The 27,805-nt window shown below is 39.1% G+C and overlaps 1 protein-coding gene across 1 annotated transcript; it reads right to left on the bottom strand.

Annotated features, from left to right (window-relative positions):
* Positions 1–13,766: 13,766 nt before the first annotated feature.
* Positions 13,767–25,948, bottom strand: LOC124113279 (eukaryotic translation initiation factor 1A, Y-chromosomal-like). The gene is made up of 6 exons (XM_046473577.2): positions 25,810–25,948; positions 23,868–23,951; positions 22,714–22,817; positions 21,335–21,467; positions 19,002–19,090; positions 13,767–15,072 (listed from the first exon to the last, which is right to left on the bottom strand). Exons 1-6 carry the CDS (start codon positions 25,823–25,825, stop codon positions 15,067–15,069), a joined length of 432 nt encoding a protein of 143 aa, XP_046329533.1. The 5' UTR covers positions 25,826–25,948; the 3' UTR covers positions 13,767–15,066.
* Between the last annotated feature and the right edge of the window lie 1,857 nt (positions 25,949–27,805).

The raw sequence follows: 27,805 nt of genomic DNA, 5'->3' as shown, positions 1-27,805 counted from the left end.
AATTTGCAGTTAAATGTACACCATCAAATAGGAAATTTAATATTCTCCACCTCTGCGTAATTTTATAGTCAGAGGTAGATCCAGTGCTGCGTGAGCGCAATTCTCACACAACCTTTACTTTTCCGATCTTAGGAAAATGTGCGTCAGATAAAAAATTTGGCATCCAGAGGGCTAAACATGGCGCAACATTACTCAAAATACACGTGCACAATCAAGTGAATGTGGGAAGCTGAGGACTAATTTATATACTGAACCGCAAAAGAAACGTCACCCCATGTAACATTGCATGAAACGTTGTCATTTAAATACCTGGGTAATTTTTGTCAAAGTTTCTAAAATTTAATATTAACTTGTCAGGAAAAATGAAATTTGATGATAAAATAACAAAGAAGATGACAATAAAACCGATCGCCCAAACGCATCACGGCAATGGTAACCCGATGCACGTGAGTCCCATGCAAATTGAAATGCACATGCGTTCTCCCATTTCTTGTCCTATATAAATCCACCCAGATCGGATAACATTCATTCGTTATTGAATTGCTACCACATGCCAAGATTGACAAGAAATCAGCGACACCAAGCCCCTGGACGATTGCAAGCTGGACAAACAGACCACCAACACTACAGATGACCGACCACGTAGTGGAAGACCAAGAGTCACCACCCGACGTCAGGATCGTCAGAGTGTGCGACAGCATCTTCAAGGTCGCTTTGTTACTGCTGTGGAAACTGCTTGACAGACCATGGGGACACACCAGCGACACACTAGTGCGGACACCGTGCGTCGACGATTGACGATAAGACACCTCCACTGTCACAGGCCACAGTACATTGATCAAGTCTTGAGACCACACGCCATACCTCATTTCGCACATCGCCGCAACCACGAGTTTCAGCATGATAACGCCCGTGCCCACACTGCGAGAGCAACAAGAGACTTCTCTAGCAGAATGGCATCAGAACCATGCAGTGGCCTGCCCTCAGTCCCGATTTAAATACCATTGAGCACCTGTGGGACGAGATTCAAAGACGGCTGAATGACGTCAGACCAAGGCCGACAACTGCAGCTGAACTGCGTCAGGCGTTCCTTAGAGTGTGGGCTCAAGTGCCTATGGATTTCATCAACCGCCTCATCCATTCCATGTGTCGACGTTGCACAGCAGTCATCAATGCACATGGCGGAGACACGAGATACTGACTTATGATGCCATTTTCTCAGAGACTAGTGTTGTGTTTCACTTTAAGAACATTTGACACTTTAATTTCAACCTTGATTATCTGTTTGGCCAAGTTTCATCTTTTAATATGCCTCAAAGTATGTTTACATTGTTTGGACAAATAAGGTTTCTCATATATCTATCCATGGTGACGTTTCTTTTCCGGATCAGTATATGTTAGATAAGACCAACTATTACTTCCGTTTTATAAAGTTCGATTTCATCATTTCTTATGATTTGTGTCATACCTATACGCATACAGTTTCAATATTGATATTTGTGTTGCAATAGTTTGGGTCCTGGTGAACAAAACATCACAAGAATATATTTTCCCTATCCACAACACATTATCACCAATGTAACCTGTCTCTAACTTCAATTAACCTAACCTTAAATCAATTTTCGTCATTTAGGGTAAGCTATATTTTGTATGAAATGTTAAGGTTATACATAAGCATGCAAATCCATTTGATATATATTTGTAATCGTCGCACAGTTCTTTTATCGCTGTACAATAAAAAGTGCTGGTTTTTAATGCAAAACGATACATAGTTTCGTTTTCAAACTGGTTTTTAATATTTGCAGTTAATTTTACGTCATGACATTGGAAATTCAATATTCTACCTCTCTGTAATATTTTAGTCGGTGGTAGATCCTTGAGACGCGCGGGCGCAATTATCGCACGACCGTCCACTTTTCAGATCAAATGTGCGTCAGAAGTATTACGCCTTCTTCATTAATGAGGTTCAAGGCAAAAGGCTTTATGCTTGTACGTGTTTTCAAAAACCGGAACAGACGTCAACAGCCCGAAAATTAAAGGCTTTATCTTTATACGTGTTCACCATCGGATCCATTTGGCCGTCTTTTACAACCAGCATAGGTTGATGGGAACTATTCTAACACGGAATCCCCGCGGGCAAGAAGTAATGAAAGCTTATTATGTTACGAATTCTTCTCCTTAGTGTGACTTATATTTCATTTGACATTTTGTAGCTTAGTTTAATATTCTAAGTGAACAGCTTTTATTTTATTTTGAGGAAGTTGATTGAGGCTTCATCGTTTGTTGCAGAACAAACAAATCAGAGCTGTTTCCTATGCGCCAAACATTTCCATATTCAGTATCAGGTGTTTGGGGTGAAGTTCACACTGTGACGTCGCCATTTTTATTATTCTAAAATGGAAAATCGTACTGATTAAATTTTGAGCAATCCACATAATCCCAAATATATTATTTAATTGTAATGACACATGAAATCTGATTTCTTTGGCGAGGTACATATACTTAGATTAAATTTTGGAAACGAGCTGAATATGCCAAAAATACGAGAATGCAAGATTGCGATATCGCGAGAACGCAAGATTGGGCATTCGACTTTTGACAAAAAGGGCTATGTAACAAAAAAAATGAGAACGAGAGATTTCGACCTAATTTTGCGTTCTCGCGATCTCGCATTCTTGTGTTTTTTGGGGCACTGATTCTCTCGTTTCCAAAAGGCGAGAATGCGAGATCGCGAGAATGTCCCTTACAGTATCCCATACATAATCGAACTCGACGGTAAATATTTGTTCAAGTGTAGCAAGGTATTTGTTCACATGGTCATAAAAATGACATTTCGTTATTAGAAATAGAGTAATACACTCTATTACACGATCGCTAAAGGAAAGCTGCAAAGGAAGACATCCTGATACAAGTGGAGATTGAAAATAGCCAACCATCCTGCCATTCTGTTCAGGGCGTAATTGGAAGGTCCACAGTTGTAGCGAAAAGGAGGACTTTGGAGAATGATCTGAGACGAACTAATCACCACAGCGTGAGTCTGACTTGTACACATATCCGAGGAAGAATCTATTTAGAACATAACTTGCCTGATACAAGTAAGTACGGATTTTCTGTCCAGGGTGAATATCTTCAGTCTCCTCAAGGGATATCCGTATTTCCGACCAAAATTGACCCTGAGGTCAAACTCCAAAACGAGACTATCCCCGCAAGCTGTCAAAATGGCATCGGAGCATTGCTGTGTCCTCGAATGCGTTTCCGATTTCGAACTGCGATAAATCTAAAATGCAGGTAAAACCTCGTTTTGGAGTTTGACCTTGGGGTCATGCATAAATATTAAGAGGGGTCTATTGGACACAATAGGCAAAACAGCTGTTAAAGGTGTATGAATGGATCACTGAAAAATCATAAGGACCCAATTGCACAAAGCGATCTTAGCGATAAGACCATTGTAAGCCTATGTTAAAGTATGGGAGTTACGATCATCTTAGCGCTAAGATCGCTTTGTGCAAGTGGGTCCAGGTGTTCGCGAAGAGGGTAAGCATGGCCTGAGCCTTCCTGAACACCAGTTACCCATACAACCTGTGTAAACACTACGTGCGTGTTGGCTGAAGCCACAGGCTATAAACGTAGTTTACAAATGCTAAATTGTGGTTCATAGAGTATCCTTAATAGATATGGCTATACCGAACACGGCACACTTACAGAACATGTTCCGACCAATATTAAAACAATAAATTTCAACGGTCATCACAAATAATGAGAATTAATCTTAGATTACTTCAGTGCACAGATACATTGCTGTTTCTGTTCATTTGAGTCTTAGTCTGCCTAGTCTATCAAGCCAGACCCTAGAGGATATATAAAAAAGGAATCGAACTCAAGTCTAGAATGATTTGGCAAGTCTAGATTGCCTCAGCTCTGAAATTAAGCAGTGTTCTGGGCTCCATGTGTATTTAATTTGAGCCCAACACTTTACTACTAAACAAAAGTTAAAGAGCAAGTAAAGTCAACATTGTAACTTTGCAGATTTCAATACTTTAGGGCATACTTAATCACAAATGCTTGACCAAAATGAAACGACATGCGAAATTGTGCCCCATACGAAACATTCCGCCAATGAGGGGTCAAAACGGGTTCCTGGTGTTTGACGCCCTGCGCAATTTCAACCACCGGCCCGGCGCCCAGTCTGCCTGGAGGTTTATTGAGGGTCTTCAAACTATTATTAGAGATACAATTTCACCCTAGCATAGCATGGTGATTGGTAAGCCAATAGGGAATTTAGGGGGGGGGGGGGGGGGGGGAGGCATCACTAATTGGTGAATAAATATCAAAACAAAGCGATACAACTATATTCACATACGCTGTACAGAATGAAAACACCAATCGCACAATCATATCCATAATCATTAGGCTGATGAATCACGAATCACTGTTGATAAGTTCCTGGCAAACCACGAAAAAGAAATCATCTCGAGGGGTGACATTCAAACCTGAAAAGTCTTGGACGTAGGTATTTAATTAAATTCATTGCAGTTTGAGTAAGACAATACTTAGACCACAATCGTCCAGCTTCGATCAGTGAGTTTGATGTCGCCCAAGAAGAAGTATCGGAACCTATACCATGCCCTTGAGAGGAAGAAGAGACAACTTCTAGCCAACCAGAAACTAGTAAACGATTATCACAATGCTGTTTTACATCTCGCTGGGCTGTGAAGTATATAATTGGAAATGTTTAATGTGAAATTGGACAAATAAGACAATACTTTGTGCAGGGCTCAATCTTTCTATCAACTGTTTACTTCATATGTTTAATGTTAGCAAGTGCTGGATGGCGGATGTATGTCGCTCAAACAAACATGATGAGGATGATGGGGATCCCTTGACCAGTTGCTGGACAATTTGAGAGTCACCGTTTATGGTAAAACCATAAAAACAGGATGTTAACCATAGAAAACTAGTCTGATACGTCAATACATTACATGCCCACCACGTGACAACGTCAGATACATCAATGCATTACATGCCCACCACGTGACATCGTCAGATACATCAATGCATTACATGTCAACCACGTGACATCGTCAGATACATCAATGCATTACATGTCAACCACGTGACATCGTCAGATACATCAATGTATTACATGCCCACCACGTGACATCGTCAGATACATCAATGCATTACATGCCCACCACGTGACATCGTCAGATACATCAATGCATTACATGCCCACCACGTGACATCGTCCGATACATCAATGCATTACATGCCCACCACGTGACATCGTCAGTTACATCAATGCATTACATGCCCACCACGTGACACGATGACACGTGATGGGCATGTAATACATTGATGTTTCTGACGATGTCACGTGGTGGACAAGTAATACATAGCTGGTCGTGGTTTAAAATCGAGGTTCGTCAATACACTGTCCTTGGTTCATCTACATCCGTGCGTGATCATGTCGTCAATACATGATCCTAGCATCATCTGACTCCGTGATCATGTCGTCAATACATGATCCTAGCATCATCTGCCTCCGTGATCGTGGCGGTAAACGTCTGCGACAAGCGTCAGCTTTCGTCCCACATTACATTTACTTACGAAGGCACGTTTAACCCAAAACCCTTAACTGCCTCTTTGTAATGGGGAAAACGCTGACTCACGCATAAGGCCCGGGTTCGATTCCCCATATGGGTAAAATGTGCAAAGTCCATGTCTGGTGTCACCGGCTGTGGTATTACTGGAATATTACTGCAAGGCGAGTCGATGTCAACCCTGACTAGTGCAATTAAGTTATTATTACCCAGCAAAGCCAGCACAGCCGACCTGCCGTGAGTTACAGTCTTGGTGGCTGCGAATAATTAGATAGAATAACGACTAGGAAGACGTAGTAATATCCTAAAACTGGACAAGCGTTTCCCGAATTCCGACCACGCTGGCCATGTTTACCAACTATTATTAGTCAAAGTAGAAATTAGAATGAGACCTTGGGTCTGTTGAAATCTCGGTCGCTCTTTTGTATGTCGTAGAAATCGGTTTCTATCTGGATCTAACCTCTGTGTTTACGGAACTAGTAATACAACTGGTAACATGGCGACGTTGTGGGTGGGTTCTCGTTTTAGCGGACACCGTCGAGAGCCGGAAATACAGAGCAGTGTGCCTTTCATGCGCTCTTCAGAGAGACAGAGGGTCCTTGCACGAGCATGACGTGAGGCGTAGCCATACACATGACAAACCTAAATAGATTTACGGCAAAAAAGGGAGAAACGTCTTAAACAAAAAGGAAATGACAGCCTTTTTAATATATATGAATGCTAAACCTGCAAAGGCCATCCAGGGTGAAAAACAACAAGAGACAAACGCGCCGTCCTCCCCTTATGCACATACTTGACATGCGCAGTGTGTGCGTGGGCGTATGGAGTACCCGAACATCCTAGATTTTATCCTCTTAACTAGTTCTTAATCTACAGGGACTTTATGATGGATATTGAGCTTGGCGTCGATTTTCAAAGGGTTATTGTTTAAATGTTGTCATCTAAACAAAGTACATGTACTCTGTTTAGGCGCCTACAATGTTTCGTATTCGTATTTAAAGATCAAGTCTTGAATGTGCTACTGTTCGTCCAACTTTGTGTTTTAGAATAATGACTATACGAAAATATAATACGTCAACACAAGAGAACTCACAACTCCAGGGGCGCTGATAGGCTAATTTTAAGTGTAAGCAAAACCAATGTTACGAGGGCACGAAACGGACGGATTTTGGAAGGGGGGATGGGGTGTGTGTGATAATTTAAAAAAATAGATGCTCTTAAACGCTATTTCCAGCATTTTGAAACTTGATCTTTATAACGAATTAGTAACATTACTTTCATGTGTTTTTACATGTTCATTTGTAGTATGTGATGGTTATTTATCAATGATGACAAATGCAATTTGAACATTAAAACGAATCAATGATGTTACTTTTATGTGCTCTATATGTAAAATCTTCATTCGCAGTATGTGATATATTTTATGTTAGCTTTTATTTGTCACAAATATAAGCAATCTTTTTTAGATTTTTAATCAGTGATATAGATAGATAGATAGACAGACAGACAGACAGACAGACAGACAGACAGACAGACAGATAGATAGATAGATAGATAGATAGATAGATAGATAGATAGATAGATAGATAGATAATGCGTAAAGATTCCGATTTTCAAGTGAGATAATTAAAATCATGTTCAACCTTGTAAAGTTTGAATTAATAATATACTGCATAGATGGTTAATTGAGGGTTTTTGCTTTTTTAAGGTGTTAAAATTTGTGCTTTATTCTTAGGCGTAAACAATTGCTTTTCTGCTGCAATGGTTGTTTCGCCCCTGGTCTCGGCTGTCTGCCGAGATAGATTCCATGGGGCATAAAAGGAAAAATAGTGGTGAAACTTTTATGAAGAGATACATGAAAATCATTGATGACACAGAGTGTTCGCGAAAAGGGTAAGCATGACTGTCCTGCTCTGTCGGTAGAACCCACCACTCACACAATTTGCATAAAACGTAAGTGTTTGTCTGTTGCCTGACGCCATACTGCAGTACTTTTGCCATACGACGGTGGCACGTAAGCGATCGAGTCTTGATCATAAATGTTTGTGTGGGAAGTGATTTAACATACATTTTTAAACAGGGTTTCAGTGTGTGTTATTCAAAGTGAACAAACGTAACACCTGTCCCGAGGTGATGACCTCACACCGTCCCGTGAATTCTCACAGATGCAAATGTCACCGACTTGGGGGTGGTCTCAAAATATTGCTGTTTTTGTACTTAACTGACATGTGCATTGGTAGGGTAGCAATTTAGGATATATGTACTGCATTATATTTGCTTTGGAACACGATTGACTAGTTAAGAGCTATGAAACGGGATGAGTATTGGAAGGTTGCGGTTTTGGAATCCAGAAGTATTTGTTGTACTACAGATGATTTCTTGAGGTAGCATTTATCTCCGCTGATGATGTATATGAATCTGTACTTTTGAATGTTGTGTTATATCTTGCCACGAACCCTTTAAACTTACCCCAGATAGGCACAACAGGGTTGAGCTCACAATGTCCGACTGCCGTACGTAAGACAACGTGACCGTGTTGTGCCGCCAGAACAGGGTTTCAGTGTGTGTTTTTCAAAGTGAACAAATTTCATAAATACAAACGTGTCCAATAAAACCGTTTTGGGTGGCAGGGGTCAGTGTGTTTTGTTTGTATTGATATGTTATATATATATGGACGCAATAGCTACAATAGGTTAGTTCAGATTCAACTCTAACTCAATCACTCACTCATGATTTTTCATGGTGCCGTCTTTGCAAATTGTTGCTTTAACAGATCGAAAAAGTGGTTTTTTAAATTTTTTTAATACTTTCATGTTGTACCAATACAGAATTATATCTTAAACAATGCCTTTGAGATGATGGGTCCAGTTACACAGCAGTTCCAATGGCGGATTGATATAACATACGAGAACGTCGTTGTAAAATAAGTATTAAAACCAATATTTCAATGGTGTGGTTCCTCATAAATATTATCTGAAATATGACAGCGGTATTTCATTGTCAATATTCCTGCAGCTTCTGCCTTTGGCGTTTACATTTCACAACCTGATCACACTATCGAGCATGCTCTTTCTACCAAGATTTCAAAGAGCGCCATTAGACACTTGCTCAGAAGTTGTTTGATCGAGATTAAAACAGTCAAGGCCTCATAAAGCTTTCATAAAGTTCTATGGTAGACATGTGGAGGACATTTCCAAATTTTGACGCATCAGTGACAAAAATGATGTCCGATTCAGTTCATTATCTTGACTTGTAATGTTTCCATGTTTTTTTCATGTGAACAATTCCTTGAGATGCATGTGTTTGTGACACCGATGGGGCAGGATACGCTGATATTTCCGCGAACACCTGGTATCATAACTATTTGATAACACATGGTCACGATCTAGTCGAAATCGTAAATCGTCTCAGTTTTTGGCATATTTGGTCGCTTTTATGTATTTGTCAAAGAGATCTTAAGCGTGGACGGAAAATATATAAATATCATTCTGAGTTTTCGATTTGTGAACCAAGCAAAAAATGTACATGTAGGACCTAACAAGATTTATAGTGCTAGCTCACTGAGATACCATGTCGCAGTTTAACATGAATACCCCTACTCAGACACAGTAAACTGACTCCGAGCCGACCGGTCCTTGTTTTAGCCCCTTAATGTCGAGCGCCAGACAGGGTAACAACAAGTACCATCTTTAAACGTCTTTTAGTATGACGCGGCCGTGGATCGAACCCTAGACCTTCCGCTCTCCGGGCGGACGCTCTATCCCCTAGACCAAGGTTTCTGTAAGTGTTCTGATGGTGTTGTTTTTCAGGTTGGAGTGAGTGAGTATGGTTTTACGCCGCTTTTAGCAATATTCCAGCAATATTACGACTTTAGGTTGGAGTGAGTATGGTTTTAAGCATATTCAAGCAATATTACGACTTTAGGTTGGAGTGAGTATGATTTTAAGCAATATTCCAGCAATATTACGACTTTAGGTTGGAGTGAGTATGGTTTTAAGCAATATTCCAGCAATATTACGACTTTAGGTTGGAGTGAGTATGGTTTTAAGCAATATTCCAGCAATATTACGACTTTAGGTTGGAGTGAGCAGGTTTTAAGCAATATTCCAGCAATATTACGACTTTAGGTTTGAGTGAGTATGGTTTTAAGCAATATTCCAGCAATACCATGACGGGATACACCCAACTGATTCAGGTTGGAGACGATTTCTCCTCGTGAATCACAACAGTGATACAGAGAGGCTATACGTGGATGGCATGCTTCTCATGGCGGATAGGCACACCTGTGAAACACAGTTTACAGGTGTAACTAGAATGGGTTCGAAATCACATGACATTTAAAAAGTGGTAGGATATTAACGGGAGTTAGTGGGTAGCAAATTGGAACATTCCAATAAAAAATGTAGCTTAGATTGTAATAACATTAGCTCCAAGGATATATCCAACTTTGTTAAAAACTGATAAATCACAACTGATATAACTGTTTCAGCCGTGACGAGAAGGAAAACGTTCGAGATTATCGAATGTAACTTAAACCCGTATTTTGCAATACAGCGTCGATTTCATTAAATTATAGTCTTGGTTTACACTGGATAAATGTAACATCAGTGTGCTAGCAATACTTGAGAGAGTTTTATCAGATGCCAGTGTAATGTACTCCAGTATGTGGTCCACTGGTTCCGCTGGGGCTGGGGATGTGCTGGGTGTAGCCTCAAATCAAGGCTTTTGGTTGGTTAATCTGTGGTGTTCTGTCATGCTGATGTTGAGGGGTCTTGATGTATACCGTATTTCCTCTATTAGACGCAGGGGTTCTAATAGACGCCGGGATTCTAATAGACGCCGGGACTCTAATAGACGCCGGGTCGATCAATTGATACAATTAATGATCCCTTTTGGGGACCTAAATTACATAATGAGGACTTTCTTTCTTTGACGATTCGGGACATTCGTGGTCATAGTGAAATGGGGGTATTAATAGAAGCCGGGCCTCCAATAGACGCCGAGCCTCTAATTGACGCCGGGTCAAAGGCTTGTCCGAAATAAATAGAAGCCCGGGCGTCTAATAGAGGAAATACGGTATTACTACACAGCTGCATTTTATCTTATGACCCTCCCGTGATGTCATCACATTGTTCTGCTAAAGTACAGACGGAAATGCTAGAAAACTGCTTTTCTGGCTACCTTTAATAAATACGAGTCATAGGACTATAAAAAGAGCATATATCAAAATAACGCAAATTGCCCTAATCTAGCCTGTCCTAACTGACACTGTGATTAAACTTAAAATGTACTTTTACAGGTAAAATGATGATAAACGTAGAAAATATTGGTGTGTTGTCATGCGTGTATGAAATGGCCTATAACCTGAGGTAATTATTTAACACCTTTCCCGGGGTGATGACCTCACACCGTCCCGTGCATTCATACAGGTGCAAATGTCACCGAGTTGGGGGTGGTCTCAAAATATTGCTGTTTTTGTACTTAACGGACATGTACGTTGGTAGGGTAGCAATTTAGGATATGTACTGCATTATATTTGCTTTGAAACACGATGGACTAGTTAAGAGCTATGAAACGGGACGAGTATTGGAAGATTGCGGTTTTGGAATCCAGAAGTATTTGTTGTTCTACAGATGATTTCTTGAGGTAGCATTTATCTCCGCTGATGACGTATATGAATCTGTACTTTTGAATGTTGTGTTATGTCTTGCCACGAACCCTTTAAACTTACCCAAGATAGGCACAACAGGGTTGAGCTCACAATGTCTGACTGCCGTACGTAAGACAACGTGACCGTGTTGTGCCGCCAGCACATGTGTCCTGTTCTCCATGAGTTGAACTTTCGTTTCATATGGTCTGAAGTCGACAATGTCATATATTCCTGAATGGTTGCCTTCAGACTACTCATGGTTTGGGCGACAGCATCTGATTCCCGGGCGTTATATTAACTGGCGCTATCTATGACAATGACACTGACTTTGTTTAAAATGGGCAGTAGCTGAAGTTCCAACCAGTCTATGAACAGATAACCTCCTGTAATTTCCTTATGAAAATCACCAGTTTTCTTTTTCGCCTCGAAAGCTAGCACACATCCATCAGTAAGCCCCATATCATGGGTTGCAGCGTGCAAAACAATGACACGATTACCGTTACCTGATGGTCTATGGGTGCTTTTTGTCTATCTGCCGATAGCCACATGTAGTCAGTGGAATGATTCATCAAGGTAAATTATCTGGACTCCCTGACTGTGATATTTATGAATGGTTCGGAGATAATGTGACCTCATAGACAGAATGGAATATTTTCCCTTGAAAAGCGCTCGGTCATCGCCACGCGCAGTGTATCGAAATCCCATCTCTTGGAGGGCAATAGTTAGTGCAGTTAACATTAATTGTATCTTTATTTCCTCCCAAATTCTACTACAAGTCAGGGTTACCTTCTGCTCATAAAGCTTGTACACTATACGCCTAATCACCCTTTTTCAAAGCTAATATCCTTTGCGTTCCAGTTTTGTTTTGAGACCACCCCCTATACCGGTCTTGTTTTATTTATCATACCGTAGACTTGGTGGTATGAAGTGAAAACCCCATAGCTTGGGCAGTTAGGTAATTCACCCTATCTGAATGAATAAATGGTATCCCTTTGTCTCTGTAAAGTGTAAAGAACTTGAATACATTTCCAAGTATAGACTCCATGTCCTGTACCAAATATATGGCTTTGCAAGTGTAATGTAACATGCATCATGGGAGCAATGTTTTTAAATAATAAAAAACGCAGCGTCATTTTGTCATTTTAGAAGGTGCACATGTAGAATTTTCTCAAAATGATTTTTGTGTGTGGATTAGATGTTTTATCTGGACTGCGTTATTATCATTAGAACGAGGTCACGTGCGCATAATTCTATAGTTCGTTTCAGACTGCCATCATTGGACTTAAAATGAATGAAAACTTCCTGTTTTAGTTTGAATTTGTCTCCTGTAAACTTGTCGATAGGACTCCTTGTGTCTGAAATACTTCAAACCACAGGTAGGTCGATCGGTAGTTACTGGATATTTCAATGACAACAGTCTGTGAAAAATTATATCCTTTTTATAACAGGCAAAAAGCAGTTTTCTAGCATTTCCCACAATACTTTAGGAGCTACCTCCAATCAAGTTGAGTGAGTGAGTGAGTTGGGTTTAACGCCGATTTTAACAGTATTCCAATTATATCACGGCGTGTCAGCTTAATATGGGAGGAAAGCCCGAAGTGATGCAGGTCTCAGACGTTTACCACTTCGGTGAAACCCACGAGCGAATCGCGGCGCCTTAGACGACTGGGCCACCACTTCGGTGAAACACGCCAGCAGGGTTATGGTGCTGACAAACCTAGAAACATATTCGAAGCGAACCGGGATTCGAACCCACAATCATGGGTTTCTGGCGTGCCCAAGGGACGCAACTCTGCACAGCGAGACGACTGGGCCACCCGTGCCCCCTTCAGTGAGGTGAAAAGGGGTTCAATGTGTTTCACTTGTATTGTGACCTGCATGCACTGTGTGTGTGCGTGCGTGCTTGTCCACTGCGATACCAAACACAGTTAAACATGGCAACCCTACTCACAGTATTCCAACTACAAGCCGACCAGTTTTATCTTCTGAAGGTATAAGAGGGTAACAACAAGTACCACCTTCTAACGTCTTTTGAGGGATTTTGAGTATGATGAGGGATTCCGCTCTGTGGCAGACACCCTATTCACTAAACCACAATACGGCCACTAAGTCAATTAAATTAGCTCATACAAACATGTTGTGAGAATATGGACACACTGACCCTCAATGGGGCAGAAGATGGTTTAACCTTCATGGCTTAGGGATTAGACAGACAGCCACAGACCATTACTGGTGCTAAAAATGAAATTCTTCGATGCCAGCCAGTCCTATGTTAGAAATGGCTCAGGAATTCCTTAACCTTTATAGTGAGCTTATGGCTGAGGAAAGAAAATGTGACAGCAGTAGACAAATTAAGCAGCCAGGGTTTACACAGGGGTTGCTTGATAAACACAGACATTTGAGACAAGTTGTCAGATACAAATGAAATGATTTACGCATCTACTTCAAACAATGGTGATGGCAACCTTATTCCAGGAGTCCCTTGACTTGGTCATCTCAAGTAAAACAAAAAACAGTTAGAATTTACATCATTTAATCACCTAAAGAGTTGAATAAAACATCTGCCTCATAAAAATACTTTCAAGAACGAGAGTGAACTTGGCAGCTCTCTCCTGAGCCAAAAGCTTGCAGTTATTAGTGGATGAAATTAATTTATTATTCCATAAATCAACATTATCTTTTTTTCTGTATTGTGACAAAATTCTGAACCAAGCAAACTGTAAACCTCCCCTTGATCTGAAATGTTGTAGCTGGGATATATAAGTGTTTTAAAGCTACCAACTACATATCATGTGCCACTCATATTGCCTACATGACAATCATAAAAACATGCTACAAGTAACACCCAACCATTATATACAAACAGGTATAGACATCAGGGAATAACCTGTACAGTCTTCTCCAGTCAATACAGGAATTAATAGCTATATCATACACACATACACCCCCATGAAAACAATGGAACATCCCGGACACACATACTCCATACCAGGGATATACCATCATTATCATCATGGGGGTCATACAATTTTATTAATACAATCTGGTGGTACTGAATATCATCTGATTCTAACAAGCACTTTTGCTGTAATAAATAAGATGTCAGGTTTTTAACATTTTTTTTCTTTATATTTTTTTTTCTTCTTTATTTTTATCAATTACTGTTTTGGTACCCATTATTTTGTTTCCTATTAACATGACACGAATCACTTTTAAATATTATATGAGCATGTTTAAACTTACAAAACTTTTGTGTAATAAAACAGACTGTAAAGTGAAACTAAGAGAAGTGCCTCAGGTGTTATCTTCTATACTCAGATTTAATCACGATTTTACAAACAAATCGCACACATAAACTTCAAAAGAAAGAAAACAAATATTCCAAACTTAATCAAAAGGTACACAAGACTTACAAATATGAAATGAAAGAATTTCAAAATAAAAATGAAAATACACAGACACACAAACAATTTTTTTTTCAAAAGATTAAGATGTTCTATATTGACATTAAAAATAGTATATTCATAATCCTAAACCATCCGGTAATCCAGACAGACTATGATTCAAATCTGTCAGGGATGGATTGACGTTGTAAAGTCCCTCTTCAAAGATATCAGAAGGCTTCATGAAGATTGTTTGAATCTGAGTTGTACAGTTGCCATGACAATAACAAGAGAAACGAATCTGTGATGTCCCTGTGGCAGCGACAGCCATCATTACAGGTTACAGGCTGCTATTGTCATGTTACTTCAGTATTCCAAACACATCACCGATTCTTCTCAACACTCAACTTTTGACAGCTGCAGTGAGGTTTTCCTAAATCTGAAACAGAAAATTAAATATAGTTAAAAAATTGGCAGCCCATAAACAGTAAATCAAACCCATAATCACAGTGTTCCGACTGACATTTGATACTGGCAGTCCCAGTGGAGAGGCAACTCTAAAAACTACCAGTCCACTTCAATTTTTGTCAGTCCCAAATTTGAAGGTATAAAAAAAAGAAAAAGAAATTTACTTGGTTACATTATTTTCAAGATTTCATTTTGGTTTGAAAATAAGATATTTAACCTCATAGCAACATGAGCAAAGCGAAAAGTTATTTTCTTGCACTAAAAATAGACAATGGGAAAACCCTGATGATCAAAGACAAGCTGACCACATTCGAAATATATATTTTATTGATTATCGCAGATTTTTTAAAAAACTGGTAATTACCGGAATATGGGGAACACTGTAATTAACCACTGACCAAGCTGATGACTGACTGAGTGAGTATGGTTTTATGCAGCTTTTAGCAACATTCCAGCAATATCACAGCGGGGGACACCAGAAATGGGCTTCACACATTGTACCCATCTCGGGAATCGAACCCAGGTCTTCGGCGTGACGAGGGGACGCTTTAACAACTTGGCTTCCTGACCACCCCTCAAGCTGATGAACTTTAATTATCAGCAACAATGTGCAACAGTTCTGTCTATCTGAACAACTTCCCTACAAAATTACATTGTGCAAGCATGGACTTCTTCAATGCGCTACATAATCCACTAGTGTGGAAGAAGGATGACAAAGACAATTTGTAAAACAAATCTTGTAATATGATATGTATAACACAGGGTTCCACTGCTTTTCAATGCTACATCAGCAACAGGACGTTCTGTCACTAAATCATCAAGAGAGTATTGTTAGCTCACAGAGCAGGAAGAGTATCACAACAATTTCATCAATATTTAAATCAAATGGCTTAACCACCACAAACGATGTAAAAATCCAAACCATTCCAGATCGTATCAGAAACACCCAATGACACGTGGCTACATATGACACTGTTTATCTGATTTATTGCCAGCATGGAGGAAATCTGCCGCCATCAAGGTTCGTTTACTTAAAAGCAATGCCCCAGTTCTGGAGAACTCCTCCACAGATCAATGCACTGCAGGGAGCTTACAAGGATGAACAAGCTACTGTAAGTGCTGGGAATACAAATGCTGTATTTTCACTATTAGAAGCCTGGGCATCTATTACTTTTGCTCAAAGCCATTGACTCTCCATCTATTAGAGTCCAGAACTGAAAGCGAATAATCCTTACATACCTCAAGTTAATGTGATAGGGATAATGAATTTCTTCAAATGATAGATGAGGCCCATCTTCCTGAGGCAAGAGAGTTAACTGACTATAAAAGTCCAGTTTCCACCCTTGCCGAACTAGGCTAGAATTCTGGAGTTATATTTTTGCTGGACGAACGAGTTTGTGCATAGTACAATCAAAATCACATAACGAAATCGACATCCGGTTAATAAACTGCCGTGTAGATTGCAGGATTTGCAAAGCATGTGTACCGCCAACTTGGCGTTAACCCAAATTTCCAAATATTTTCATGTTTTTAATCAAGGTGCCAACGTCATTTGATGCACTTTGCAATCACAATATAGCCTATGACTATCGATCCAATCATCTTGACTGGGCGCCGCCATTTTGTTGGAAGCAGGCAGAATCTGATTGGTCAATAGGAGGGATGTAGAAGGGACATAACTCACCACAGGTGGTGCTACAATCAAGCCCAGAAATTCCAGCCTAGTTTGGCAAGGGTGGAAACTGGACGTAAATGGTTATGGAAATTGAGTGAGTGAGTTGGTTTTACGTCCGTTTTTCGCAATATTCCAGCAATATCACGACAGGGAACACCAGAAATGGACTTCACACATTGTACCCACATTGTAATTGACAAAGCAGACCCTTGGCTGATAGCAGGACATAATAAATTGAGAAAGGCAGTCCATTGGCTGATAGCAGGATGTAAGTAACCGAGACAGGCAGACCATTGGCTGATGGCAGGGGTATAAGCATTTGTTTCTCTGTTTTGTGTTGTTTAACACCACACTCAGCAAGATTCCAGCTAAATTGACGGCAGTCTGTAAATAATCGGATCTGGACCAGACAATCCAGTGATGGACACCATGAGCATCAATTCACGCAATTGGTTTACGATGGCATGCATCAACCAAGTCAGCGAACCCGACCACCCGATCCCATTAGTCACAGAATGTAAGAAACACAGGCAGACCATTTGCTCACAGCAGGAGCAACAATATAGGCTAATCAGGACATGATGGACAACAAATGTGGCGACACTGTGCGTAATGTAGCCACAGCACCCTAAAAGTCACAACCAGAAAACTATTCTGACCGGGATACCTTATGTTTTATTGTGTTTGGTGTGGTAACTATAAATGTAGGGATGTGGATATTACAATATGTTCACTGTATAAAAATATTTGTACAAGGTTGAATATGCTGAGCACAGCTGAAGGCTTTTTGTTCAAATATGAAAATAACATTTGTTTCTGGCTGGGACCTCCAATGTTGCGCCATGTAGACAAACACTGGGGCATTATACTCTTGAATGTGTCCATTTTGAGAGCAGTTGGTGTTACATTGTTTTTGCGGTGTCTAAACCACATGTTCACAGAAGATCCATCTTGTTCCTCATTTTGAACCAATCAACCAAATGCTTGTTTGTTGGTTGGTTGATCAACGCCGCACTCAGCAATATTCCAGCCATATGACGGCGGTCTGCAAATGATCGAGTCTGGACCAGACAATCCAATGATTGACATCTTGAGCATCAATCCACGTAATTAGGATACGATCACATGCATCAACCAAGTCGGCGAGTCTGACCACCCGATCCTGATAGCTGCCTCTTACATGGGTTGCTGAAGACATATTCTACCCCGGATCTGGTACCTATCAAATGTACTCCTAGTATTTATCATGCATGTATCCATATAGAAATACATTACATAACACAATTTGCTGACAATTAATATGTTAATGTTTTGAGTGGTGAAACTAAATATCAGGAGTTGGTCTTTCTGAAGGCCCACTCATTGGCCTCTCTTTGAAGTCACATGACCAAAATGTAATCCCAGCTTAACATATTGTTCCAGTTATGATGAAAAGCATGTAATTTTAGAATTGAAGTAGAAATTTGGTTTCATATTACTAACGCTCAATTACATGTCCAGGAGACCATGGAGACAGTGTTGAAGTTTCGATAAACATTAAAATATCTGATGTCATTCCAGGATTGTTTCCTAGACTTCCATAACACCGAGTGAGGAACAAATTGATCGGTACTGCTAAGGTTTTGCACATGGCTCATGTTTTTCAACACATTTTTGTTGAATGATGCTTAAATGAGCTGAACATACCAGACCTTCAGTCTCGTGGACATAATCCCAAGCTGCACAGTCATTTATCATCCAAAACTGGCTTTCACAGGTGATATAATTTGGATGAGATCATGCAATATCTACAAGGAGATATCGCTATCATGAAATTGTGTCACAATTCCTTGTTGACCATCAGTTACTGTGATGTCACATTCAAATGACATCACACATGTCTCTGCCACTGAAGGCGGTTACCCTTGTTATTACTATTTACAAAATGAAAATTGGGAATGATGATTTTGGATGATGACTAGAATCTCATCCTTGTGTCTTTTGATGTCAAACATATCAACACTCGTAGATAAAAGATTAAAGAAGATGCAGAGAGAAGATGTTATCAACTCGTGTTGATATATTTGACATTTCACGCCACCCGGGTGAGATTCTCTTTTTATCACATTGGTTTAACCCATGGGCATGGGGCTGGTAACATGGGTAAGCGAGTGAGTGAATGAATGTCTTAGAAGCCACAGCAGTATTCCAGCTGACAGTATTACCAAGACATAACGTCTACTTACATCATCAATTTCATCAACCCCTTCTTCCACGTCGTCGAAGGTGATGTTGTCATCCACATCCTCCTCCCATGTGTTCTCATTGATTTTAGCTGCAACACAAACATATCATAGTCAAGACACACACCAACGTAACAGACATATACTGGGCACTCCACTACTTGCCAAAAGGTGGACATTTCTTGCTTCAAATATTTTTCAAATATGTCATTAAGCTCTTTACTTGGCAGATCCTGACTAAAAGAGCTGTACAATAGACCAATATTTAACTCCCACAAACAAGTTGTTGGTTGGTTGGTTCGTTGTTTAATGCCGCACTCAGCAATATTCCAGCTATATGACAGCGGTCTGTAAATAATCGACTCTGGACCAGACAATCAAGTGATTAATATCATGAGCATCAATCCACGCAATTGGGATCGATCACATGCATCAACCAAGTCAGCGAGCCTGACCACCAGATCCCGTTAGTCGCATCTTACGACAAGCATAGTCACCTTTTACGGCAAGTATGGGTTTTTGAAGACCTATTCTAACCCGGCGTCTTCACGGGCCCACAAACAAGTGAAAGGCATGGTTACAACACCAGCCAGAAAGCCTGGGGCTAGTACAGATTCTGCGGGCCAGTCCCAATTTTCCCATTACCAGGGCATTTTTATCTTTACCAAGGCTGGTATAGCTTTTGAGTTTAGTTCTAACCCTGAAAGCAATTTTTCATTGTCGCTTTCCTGGCAAAAACAGGCTCAGAAAACCCATTTTTGTCAGGAATATAGTGAGCGAGTGAGTATTGCTTTAACGCCACACCAGCAATGTTGCAGCTATTCACAAAGGTTTGGAACATAGAAATATGATTTTTGACATTTCAGACCAAGCTGGGTAATAACTAATAAGTCAAGATATTCCAGTGTTACAAGTAGAGGTGGGCCAATTCACATACAATGCGATTCAATTCAATTATCGCTTTTACATGTCTGATTCAATTTGATTCGATCAATTCATGATTTGACTACTTCAGCTGGTATCACTTGTTTTATAATAAGTTTTTTCAAACATTTGAGTATTTATAAATTTAAATTAAAAGAATGGTGCATCTTTTGTCTCACAGAATCATGTTGAATGTAGATAAAAACGAAAAATAAAACCCTTTATTTTCCGTTTTATTTGGTGTTCAGTTTCTGCCTTATGTGAATATTAACAACAACTAAATGCCAAAAACACTCATTTAAAACTAACAAATTCGTGCGACCAACCAGCAAGCTATAAGTCCTCTTTAACACTTATAACAATTCAGGTATTACAAGGTGGAACAGCACTTACGACATGACTTCAGGTACTACTAAAATGTATAAAATTGACATTGATTATGATTATTACAACGAAGTTCCCTAAGCACTCATTCAATTGCAATTTTTCAGAAAGTTGGTATTTAAATACATATTTTTCTAAAAACAATATATTGACAAACATCAAACAATATCTAAATATTGAAAATTTTGTTAGCAAATCAATACAACTGAATACTTTATAATTATCCATATAAAAGAATATTTTTTGTCTGGAAAATTGCAATGTTTATTCATACTTATTTGGTCAGTCAGTCATATAAAATTTTACTCTTACTAAAAGTGTCATTTTGTGACTTGATTTCAAAAATTACTATTTTGTGTCTTCATTTCATATTTGATTAATTACTTTTGTAGTGTTACCGTGTTACGGTGATTTCACTTCGCATAAGGTGCATTTCACTTCCTTTTTGCCTACTGATCTCGTGAAATAAGCCCAAACTGGAATTTTCAGGTTGCCAGGTGGCTGCACGAATGTTTGCTCGGCAGCCATGAGGCCGTGGGAAAGGGTGAGATAGTACGAGACTCATTTGAGATCTCTCTAATAATTTGGGACGTTTCGCGACAAAACGGTAAAATACTAATATCATTAACATAGAAAGGTTTTAAGCATGTTAAACTTGATAAGCATGAATCGTTTTACCGAATCGCTATGTCAGGATTATGAATCGATTCAAGAATCGGAAATTAAAAAAGATCGATGTATTTGGGGATCGATTAATTGTCCCGCCTCTAGTTATGAACATAAGCATGCAAAAGAAACTATATCTAGATGTAAATTTAAGAAAAACTGATCAAAAGTGTTCAAGACATGAACAATGATCAATACATCAACATTAATAAACCTTTGTGAGATCACCAACAATGATAACAAAAAATCATTAAAACAATTCTTCTTGCTTCAGAACTGTCTTCACTGACAACCATAACAGAAATGAACACTCAGAGATGCAGGAGTTCTCTCCCTTGATACAACTCCCACATATAGCTCACCTGTGGGTGGCAGTTCCCCGTATGCCTTTAGATTCCTGGCCTCGTCTGGGGTGTACTTCAATATGACATCAGCCTTGTTGTCCTGGTAATCTCTCAACCCGAGCAGGATGATGTCACCACCATTGATCCATACCTACACAGATGAGATGAACACATATAGGGCGGGTAAGTAGGAAGCCATCTTCCCGAGGCAAGAGAGTTAACTGACTTTAAAAGTCCAGTTTCCATCCTTGCTGAACTAGGGTGGAATTCCTGGGCTCGATCGTAGAGCCAACAGTGGCTATTACAAGTTATGTCCTTTCTATGACTCTCCTATTGACCAATCAGATTCAACCTCTCGTATCACTTGCATTTGCTTCAAACAAAACGGTGGCGCCCAGTCAAGACGATCTGATTGATAATCATGATCTATATTGTGATAAAACGAGTCTTACATCGCGAAGTGCATCAAATCACGTGAGCACCTTGATTAAAAGTATGAAAAGATTTAGAAAATATCTGTTGACGAGTTAGCGGTGCACATGCTTTGCAAATCCCGCAGTCGACCGAAATCTGCATGACACTTTACGAACCCGATTTCGATTTCAGTGTGTGATTTTGATTGGACTATGCATAGACTCGTTAGTCCAGCCAAAATGTAACTCCATAATACTAGCCTAGTTCGGCAAGGGCGGAAACTGGACTTTTATAGTCGGTTAACTCACTTGCCTCGGGAAGATGGTAGGAAGCAACAGATACAGTCAAGAAGGGAGAGAGTTTATGGATGTCAACTTCTTTATTATGAGGAACACAACGTTTCAGAGTAAATGCTTACTCCTTCATCAGTTGAATGAATGATATGAGGCAGAGGGCATATATGAAGGAGTAATCATATACTCCAATATGCTGTGTTCCTCATAATAAAGAAGTTGACTTCCATAAATTCTCTTCCTCATGTGTACATTTCTAAAAGCCTTTCTAAAAGCCTTTCAAAGACTTATAATCAACAAGTCGTCAATAACGTTTTTTGACTTAATACATGATCATGATGATTAAATTGAAAATTTTGCAAACAAATTATCAACATAACACTGCTTTTCAAACCAATGACATGTGATGCATCCTTGACTCCAAATTACAACCAATCAAATCCATCATAACAATGGGGAGTGGAAACAATGACTTCCACTCCATCAAAGAAGCAAAGCAGCCCTCGGGGGTGTGAATTAAAAATGACTTCTTCCTTCCAAACAGGATCTAAAGATTTAAGTAGGTCTGGGAAAGCCCCGGAAACGTTATTGAGGACTAGAAAACTAACAAAGACATGTCAGACAGTTGTCAGACATCCTGAAAACAACTGTGGCATTGGTCATGATGTTGCTGGGTACACATGTACTAACCTTCTTTCTGAGTTTGCCTCGGATGTGACACAACCTCTTTACACCATCAAAGCACAATGCTTCTAGTCTGCCGTTTCCCAACATCTTCGTAACCTGGGCGTACTCTGAAATACAAGCACACAGACATATAGTTTAATTAGATCTAACTACATGTACAAGAAAATGTATTTGCATGACTCTTACATACCGGGTAAGTTAGTGATAAATGAACAGACAGTCTCACCTCATTCACTAGAGTCGACATGCTAGACATGTCTTTATTTGTAATACCTGTACATGCTGGCAACCATGGCAACTGGAATTTGATCATTAATCAGACATTTGCATTCACCATGTTCACTAACCAAGCTAACAGCAACAAATACTTGACAAACCTAACAACCAAAGACTTACCATGTCTACCAGACAGATATATATATTGACTGTTTCAACTTGTTTTAAAAAGTTTGCCTTTGTTCCTCACAAAAATAGAAATCATTTTTGGTAAACCAAGGAAAATTTTGTTGGAAAACATTGTTCCCTTCCTGGCCTTATTTCATACCTCATCCTTCAACCATGTCAACTGGACAGCCTAGTATGCCTACTGCTGTTACCATGGTTACATGTGTTGTTACAGCAAATGTGCAAGCATGTGCAGGGTGGAAATTAACCCAGAACATCAACTAGCCCACAGTGATAACATATATGAAGCAATACCCCTCAATTTCTACTAAACCCTAAAACATTAAAAAATGGTCCGGACCAGCAGACTAATGCTAATTTCCATCTCTGCAATGTGTAATAATACACAAATAATATAAATATAAATTCATACTTGCATCAACCCTTAGCCATAACTTTGTCGTGGAGTTAATGCAAGTAGCCCTACCTTTTGAACTTTAAAAACTAATCAACTCACGACAACACCAAGACTGTAGAATTACATGATGCAGTATGGGACAGCAGTTCAAATGAATAACATTGTTTTCCATCTACACAAACATATTTCACAATAAGGAAGAACAATTGGCTAGAAATCTTTATGTAACTAAATTCCAATCAACATGCTGTGCCATACATGACTAATAGCTGCCAGCAAGACAAGTAAACAATGTTACCATGGTTACTTCAAGTATACTGCTTTACAAAATCAGACTATACAGTTTGACATTTACCTTGTCCATCTTCCTTGAACACCAACTCTCTCTTTTCATTCTCATTTTCATTCTTACCCCTCCTCCTGTTTTTACCTCCCTTTCCTGCAAAACAAAGGATGATTCTTTAGTACTAAACATTCATAACATAGTCATTAGCACGTCAATATCATTCTATCCGATACTACTCAAAAGAAGACCTGATTCTTTCATATAACTATGATTAATCGGTCATGCCATTTTCACATATACATTTAGTCAATTTCCGAGATAGAAAAATTCATAATATAAGTAAATAATATGTAAATTTTAAGTGAAAGTGCTGAAATCACCCAGTCCATAATTGGCTTCCAAAACAAACCTACTTGGGGGTGTGGCCTAAAGCTAAGGACACGGTGGTGACAACTGATTCCATTGGCTAACATGTTTGCCGCGTTTATCAATCTTGTGATTTTTAGCTGTTATACATATACAGTTTCTGCTATTTCTGTTAATCCTACAAAAATAACATCATTGCATAAATCTGTAAATTGTTGAATGTGTGGAACAACCTTTGATATTAACATCGTGAATAATTAAAATAATAATTAACAACCGGAAACCAGCGTTCTATTACTAACGCCAGCTGCCCTCGGTCCTATTCCACACATTAAATGCCTGTCAGGGATTACTCCCTTGAGTAAACAACTGAAGACATCTTACTGAGGTGACATTAGTTGTGGATATGATAATTAAATGAAAGAGCACTGAGAAAAATTAAACGGGAGGGGGAACCTCTTGCTGATCAAATGCCCCTTTACGATGCTTAGGGTGACTGTGAGGTTGGGTATGTGTTTGCTATACCTTTTAACAAATTAATCCAATGTCATTTGAAGAAACTCAGTACAATTTTTATCAAGTTTTGAGTGTCGCGGAGAAAATGGCTATTGTGCATGCCCATAAAGGTAAACATTTGGGTGCTGTTGACTTGATAAACAAGCACTAATTACTTGTGATAGCGCTTGTGGTCCCCTGGTTGGGTGTTGGCTACTCAGATAAACTCATTAGCCCAGCTATGTATGTCGTTTAACGCTGCCGCCCTAAGCATTATTCCTGCCTTATGACCGCAGTCTGTAAATTAAGAATCTGGACCAAACAATCGAGGGATTGACATCATGAGTATCGATTCACACAATTGGGATACGATCACATGCATCAACCAAGTCATCGAGCCTGACCGCCCAATCCTGTTGGTCGCCTCTTACGACAAGCATAGGTTTTAACCTGGACCTTCACGGCATATAGCCTAGCTTAGTTTCAGCCAGCTTGTCGCCTAGCTTAGATTCAAACTGGCAACATGAGTTTGATACTCCACACAGGGCTAATTGAAATCCGAAGTGCACATGGTAGGTGTACTACTCCCGGTAATGAAATTATGATAAGATTCATTAAAATTGGGAGAGATTTTACAGGTGATCCGAGTGTGAAAAAAAGCCACTGGTCATCGACTGACATATTGACAGAATACATAACAGATTCATCAACACGATCTAAGAATCATTCACTCCGCCCATGGTATTAATTCAAACAGACATAGCATGAAACGGTCATCAACACTCTACTTTGTGTATAGTGTATTCAATGAACCCTGTGCCTACTCATACACACACACACTAACACACGTCAAAAAAGGGTGTCGGAACATCCGAACATGTCGAAAGGGTCATTCACCATGTTCCCATCAACACCATAGTAACCTCTTAGGTCTTAACTCAACTAAATCATGAACTACTTCGTTGTGGGATGTTTCACTCAACAGCTGTACACATATAACAGACTTTCTCTCCGAAAAAATGTGACGAATCAAATGTTTGACTGTAAACAAAATGGACGATACGTGGATTCGCGGTTACACTTTCCTTCATGTGTTTTATTCCTTCGGCGATTCTAACATAAATATCCGTTACGATTCAAACAATCTTACCCTTATTCTTGGGCATGACTATTTTCTGTGTGAGATGTACAGTAGTTCAGACAAATGTAACCAGACAGCTGTCGAAGATTTCAAGAACTAAACCAACTTCAACATGTGTCGAGAACAGACAATCAGTAACGGAAGTCCGCAGTTTCAAGAATGCTAGCTACCTTCAACACCTTACATATGTAATTCGAAAGAATACACTAATCATTAACTGACAGTACGTGACGATATTTTTGTTTATTATTATTGTTTGTTTCACAATGTTATATATTATCACTTTGGTACTAGGTACTTACACAATCATTTCTTGGGGAAGTGAAGTCGGCTTTTATTTGTTCAAGTAACAATAGTTTTGAGGAAGCAGTTAGATTGTTTCGCAATGGTATCCTGAAATAGGCCTTGGGTCATACACGGGAATGACGTTCCTCTGTCAAATATCTTCCTAACTATAATTGGGGTGGGTGGGGGTGGTATATGTTAGAGGACGGTTAACAATCAGACGGTATTTTGATTACTAACTATGATATCAAACTCTTAGCATTATGGGCCTAGGATTAGATCTACCGTGTGTGTTTTTAATGTAGTTGAAAAATAAATTATTTAATAAATAAACTAGATCTATTAACAAGCTACAATTATCATCTCAAAGTTTACACACACGTCGCTTGTCTATTTTCATTCAAAGTGTCAAATTTAGAAAATCAGCATTCTTGATGACTCCAATATTTCCAAATAACGATATAGAATCTAAAACATTTTGTTTTAGGAAGTAATAGAAACAGAAAGTTTGCCAAAGAAAACTATATCATCTTATAATATATAAAAAAAATATACAAGATTGTTTATGTGTTATCCTCTCTGAATCAATATAATAATTTTGAGATTAAATTACGAACACTTTCTGTTACTCACAAGTGATTTACCTGTTCATTTCCAGAAACCGACAATAATTTGTTTCCCAATTACAGGTAAGACATGATCAGATTAAAATATATACTTTTTGGGAAGTTCATGCTTAGTTTTACATCATATTGTATTTGAAGTATACAATATCTATAAATTTTAGTATTATAAGATGGACATTCGAACACTAAATCTAATTGTGAACGCTTTATTCCCAAATTGTCCATCTTCCCGAGGTAAGGGAGTTAACTGACTTTAAAAGTGGAAACTGGACTTTTATGGTCAGTTAACTCGATCCCTTGCCCCGGAATGATGCGAATGGTCCACCATGGGAACTTCTCCAAGATAATCCCCGTTCCACATATAACAGCTACCAATATCCATGCTCTGTGTATGTGTATTCTATATAAATGCTGATAACGGGGAAGAATACAGCTTGTTGATCAGATGGTGTACTACATGTTAATATTGGTTATTTCCAGACTTAATCGAAAACATATTTAACAATAATCAAAAGCGGCTTATAATAACATATTCACTCATAAACTCATGAGAATGTTTTAGTTTCCATTTAGCGAAAATCAACAACTATCCAAAAACATGTTCATGGAAAATGTCATTCACTATATACCGTATTCGACGTAATAAGCGCCCGGGACTCTCTCAAAATTTGAAATAGGGGGCTCTTGTTAGAATATTATTTTGGTGAAAAAAACCAGAGTTGAAAGATAAATTTCGTGGTTTATGCTGTCTCCCTGTAATGTTTATGTACGACAGATATATTTTTCAAGAATTTAATGGCTCATAATTAAGGGTGCATATAACACACGAGACCGTATTATACGCGAATAAATAAGTCTTGTGTACATTGATCAATCGGAAGGGGTGCTATGGATTGTTCAGTAGCCAATATATTAGCAAATATCGCCGTGGGCGCTTATTAGAGCGGGGCGCTTATTACGTCGAATACGGTAAGCTTGTCGTTATCTCCATTCAGTATCACTATTTGAAGCATGTGTTATCATATTAATCTTATGTGTAAATGCACGTTGACATTACTTATGTGTTCGTGTTCATTAACTGTTTGGTTACTGTT

Source organism: Haliotis rufescens, unplaced genomic scaffold, assembly GCF_023055435.1.
Source record: "Haliotis rufescens isolate VD_foot unplaced genomic scaffold, xgHalRufe1.0.p SCAF_5, whole genome shotgun sequence".
Taxonomy (NCBI): Eukaryota; Metazoa; Mollusca; class Gastropoda; order Lepetellida; family Haliotidae; genus Haliotis; species Haliotis rufescens.
Note: the sequence above shows the minus strand (reverse complement) of the source record. Positions and strands in the feature narration are given on the sequence as shown.

Coding starts and splice junctions, on each gene's coding strand:
- LOC124113279 (XM_046473577.2), bottom strand. Junction 22,818..23,867: donor GTTCAAGGAAGATGGACAAG/GTAAATGTCAAA, acceptor CTTGTATTTCAG/AGTACGCCCAGGTTACGAAG. Junction 21,468..22,713: donor GAGGCAAACTCAGAAAGAAG/GTTAGTACATGT, acceptor TCATCTGTGTAG/GTATGGATCAATGGTGGTGA.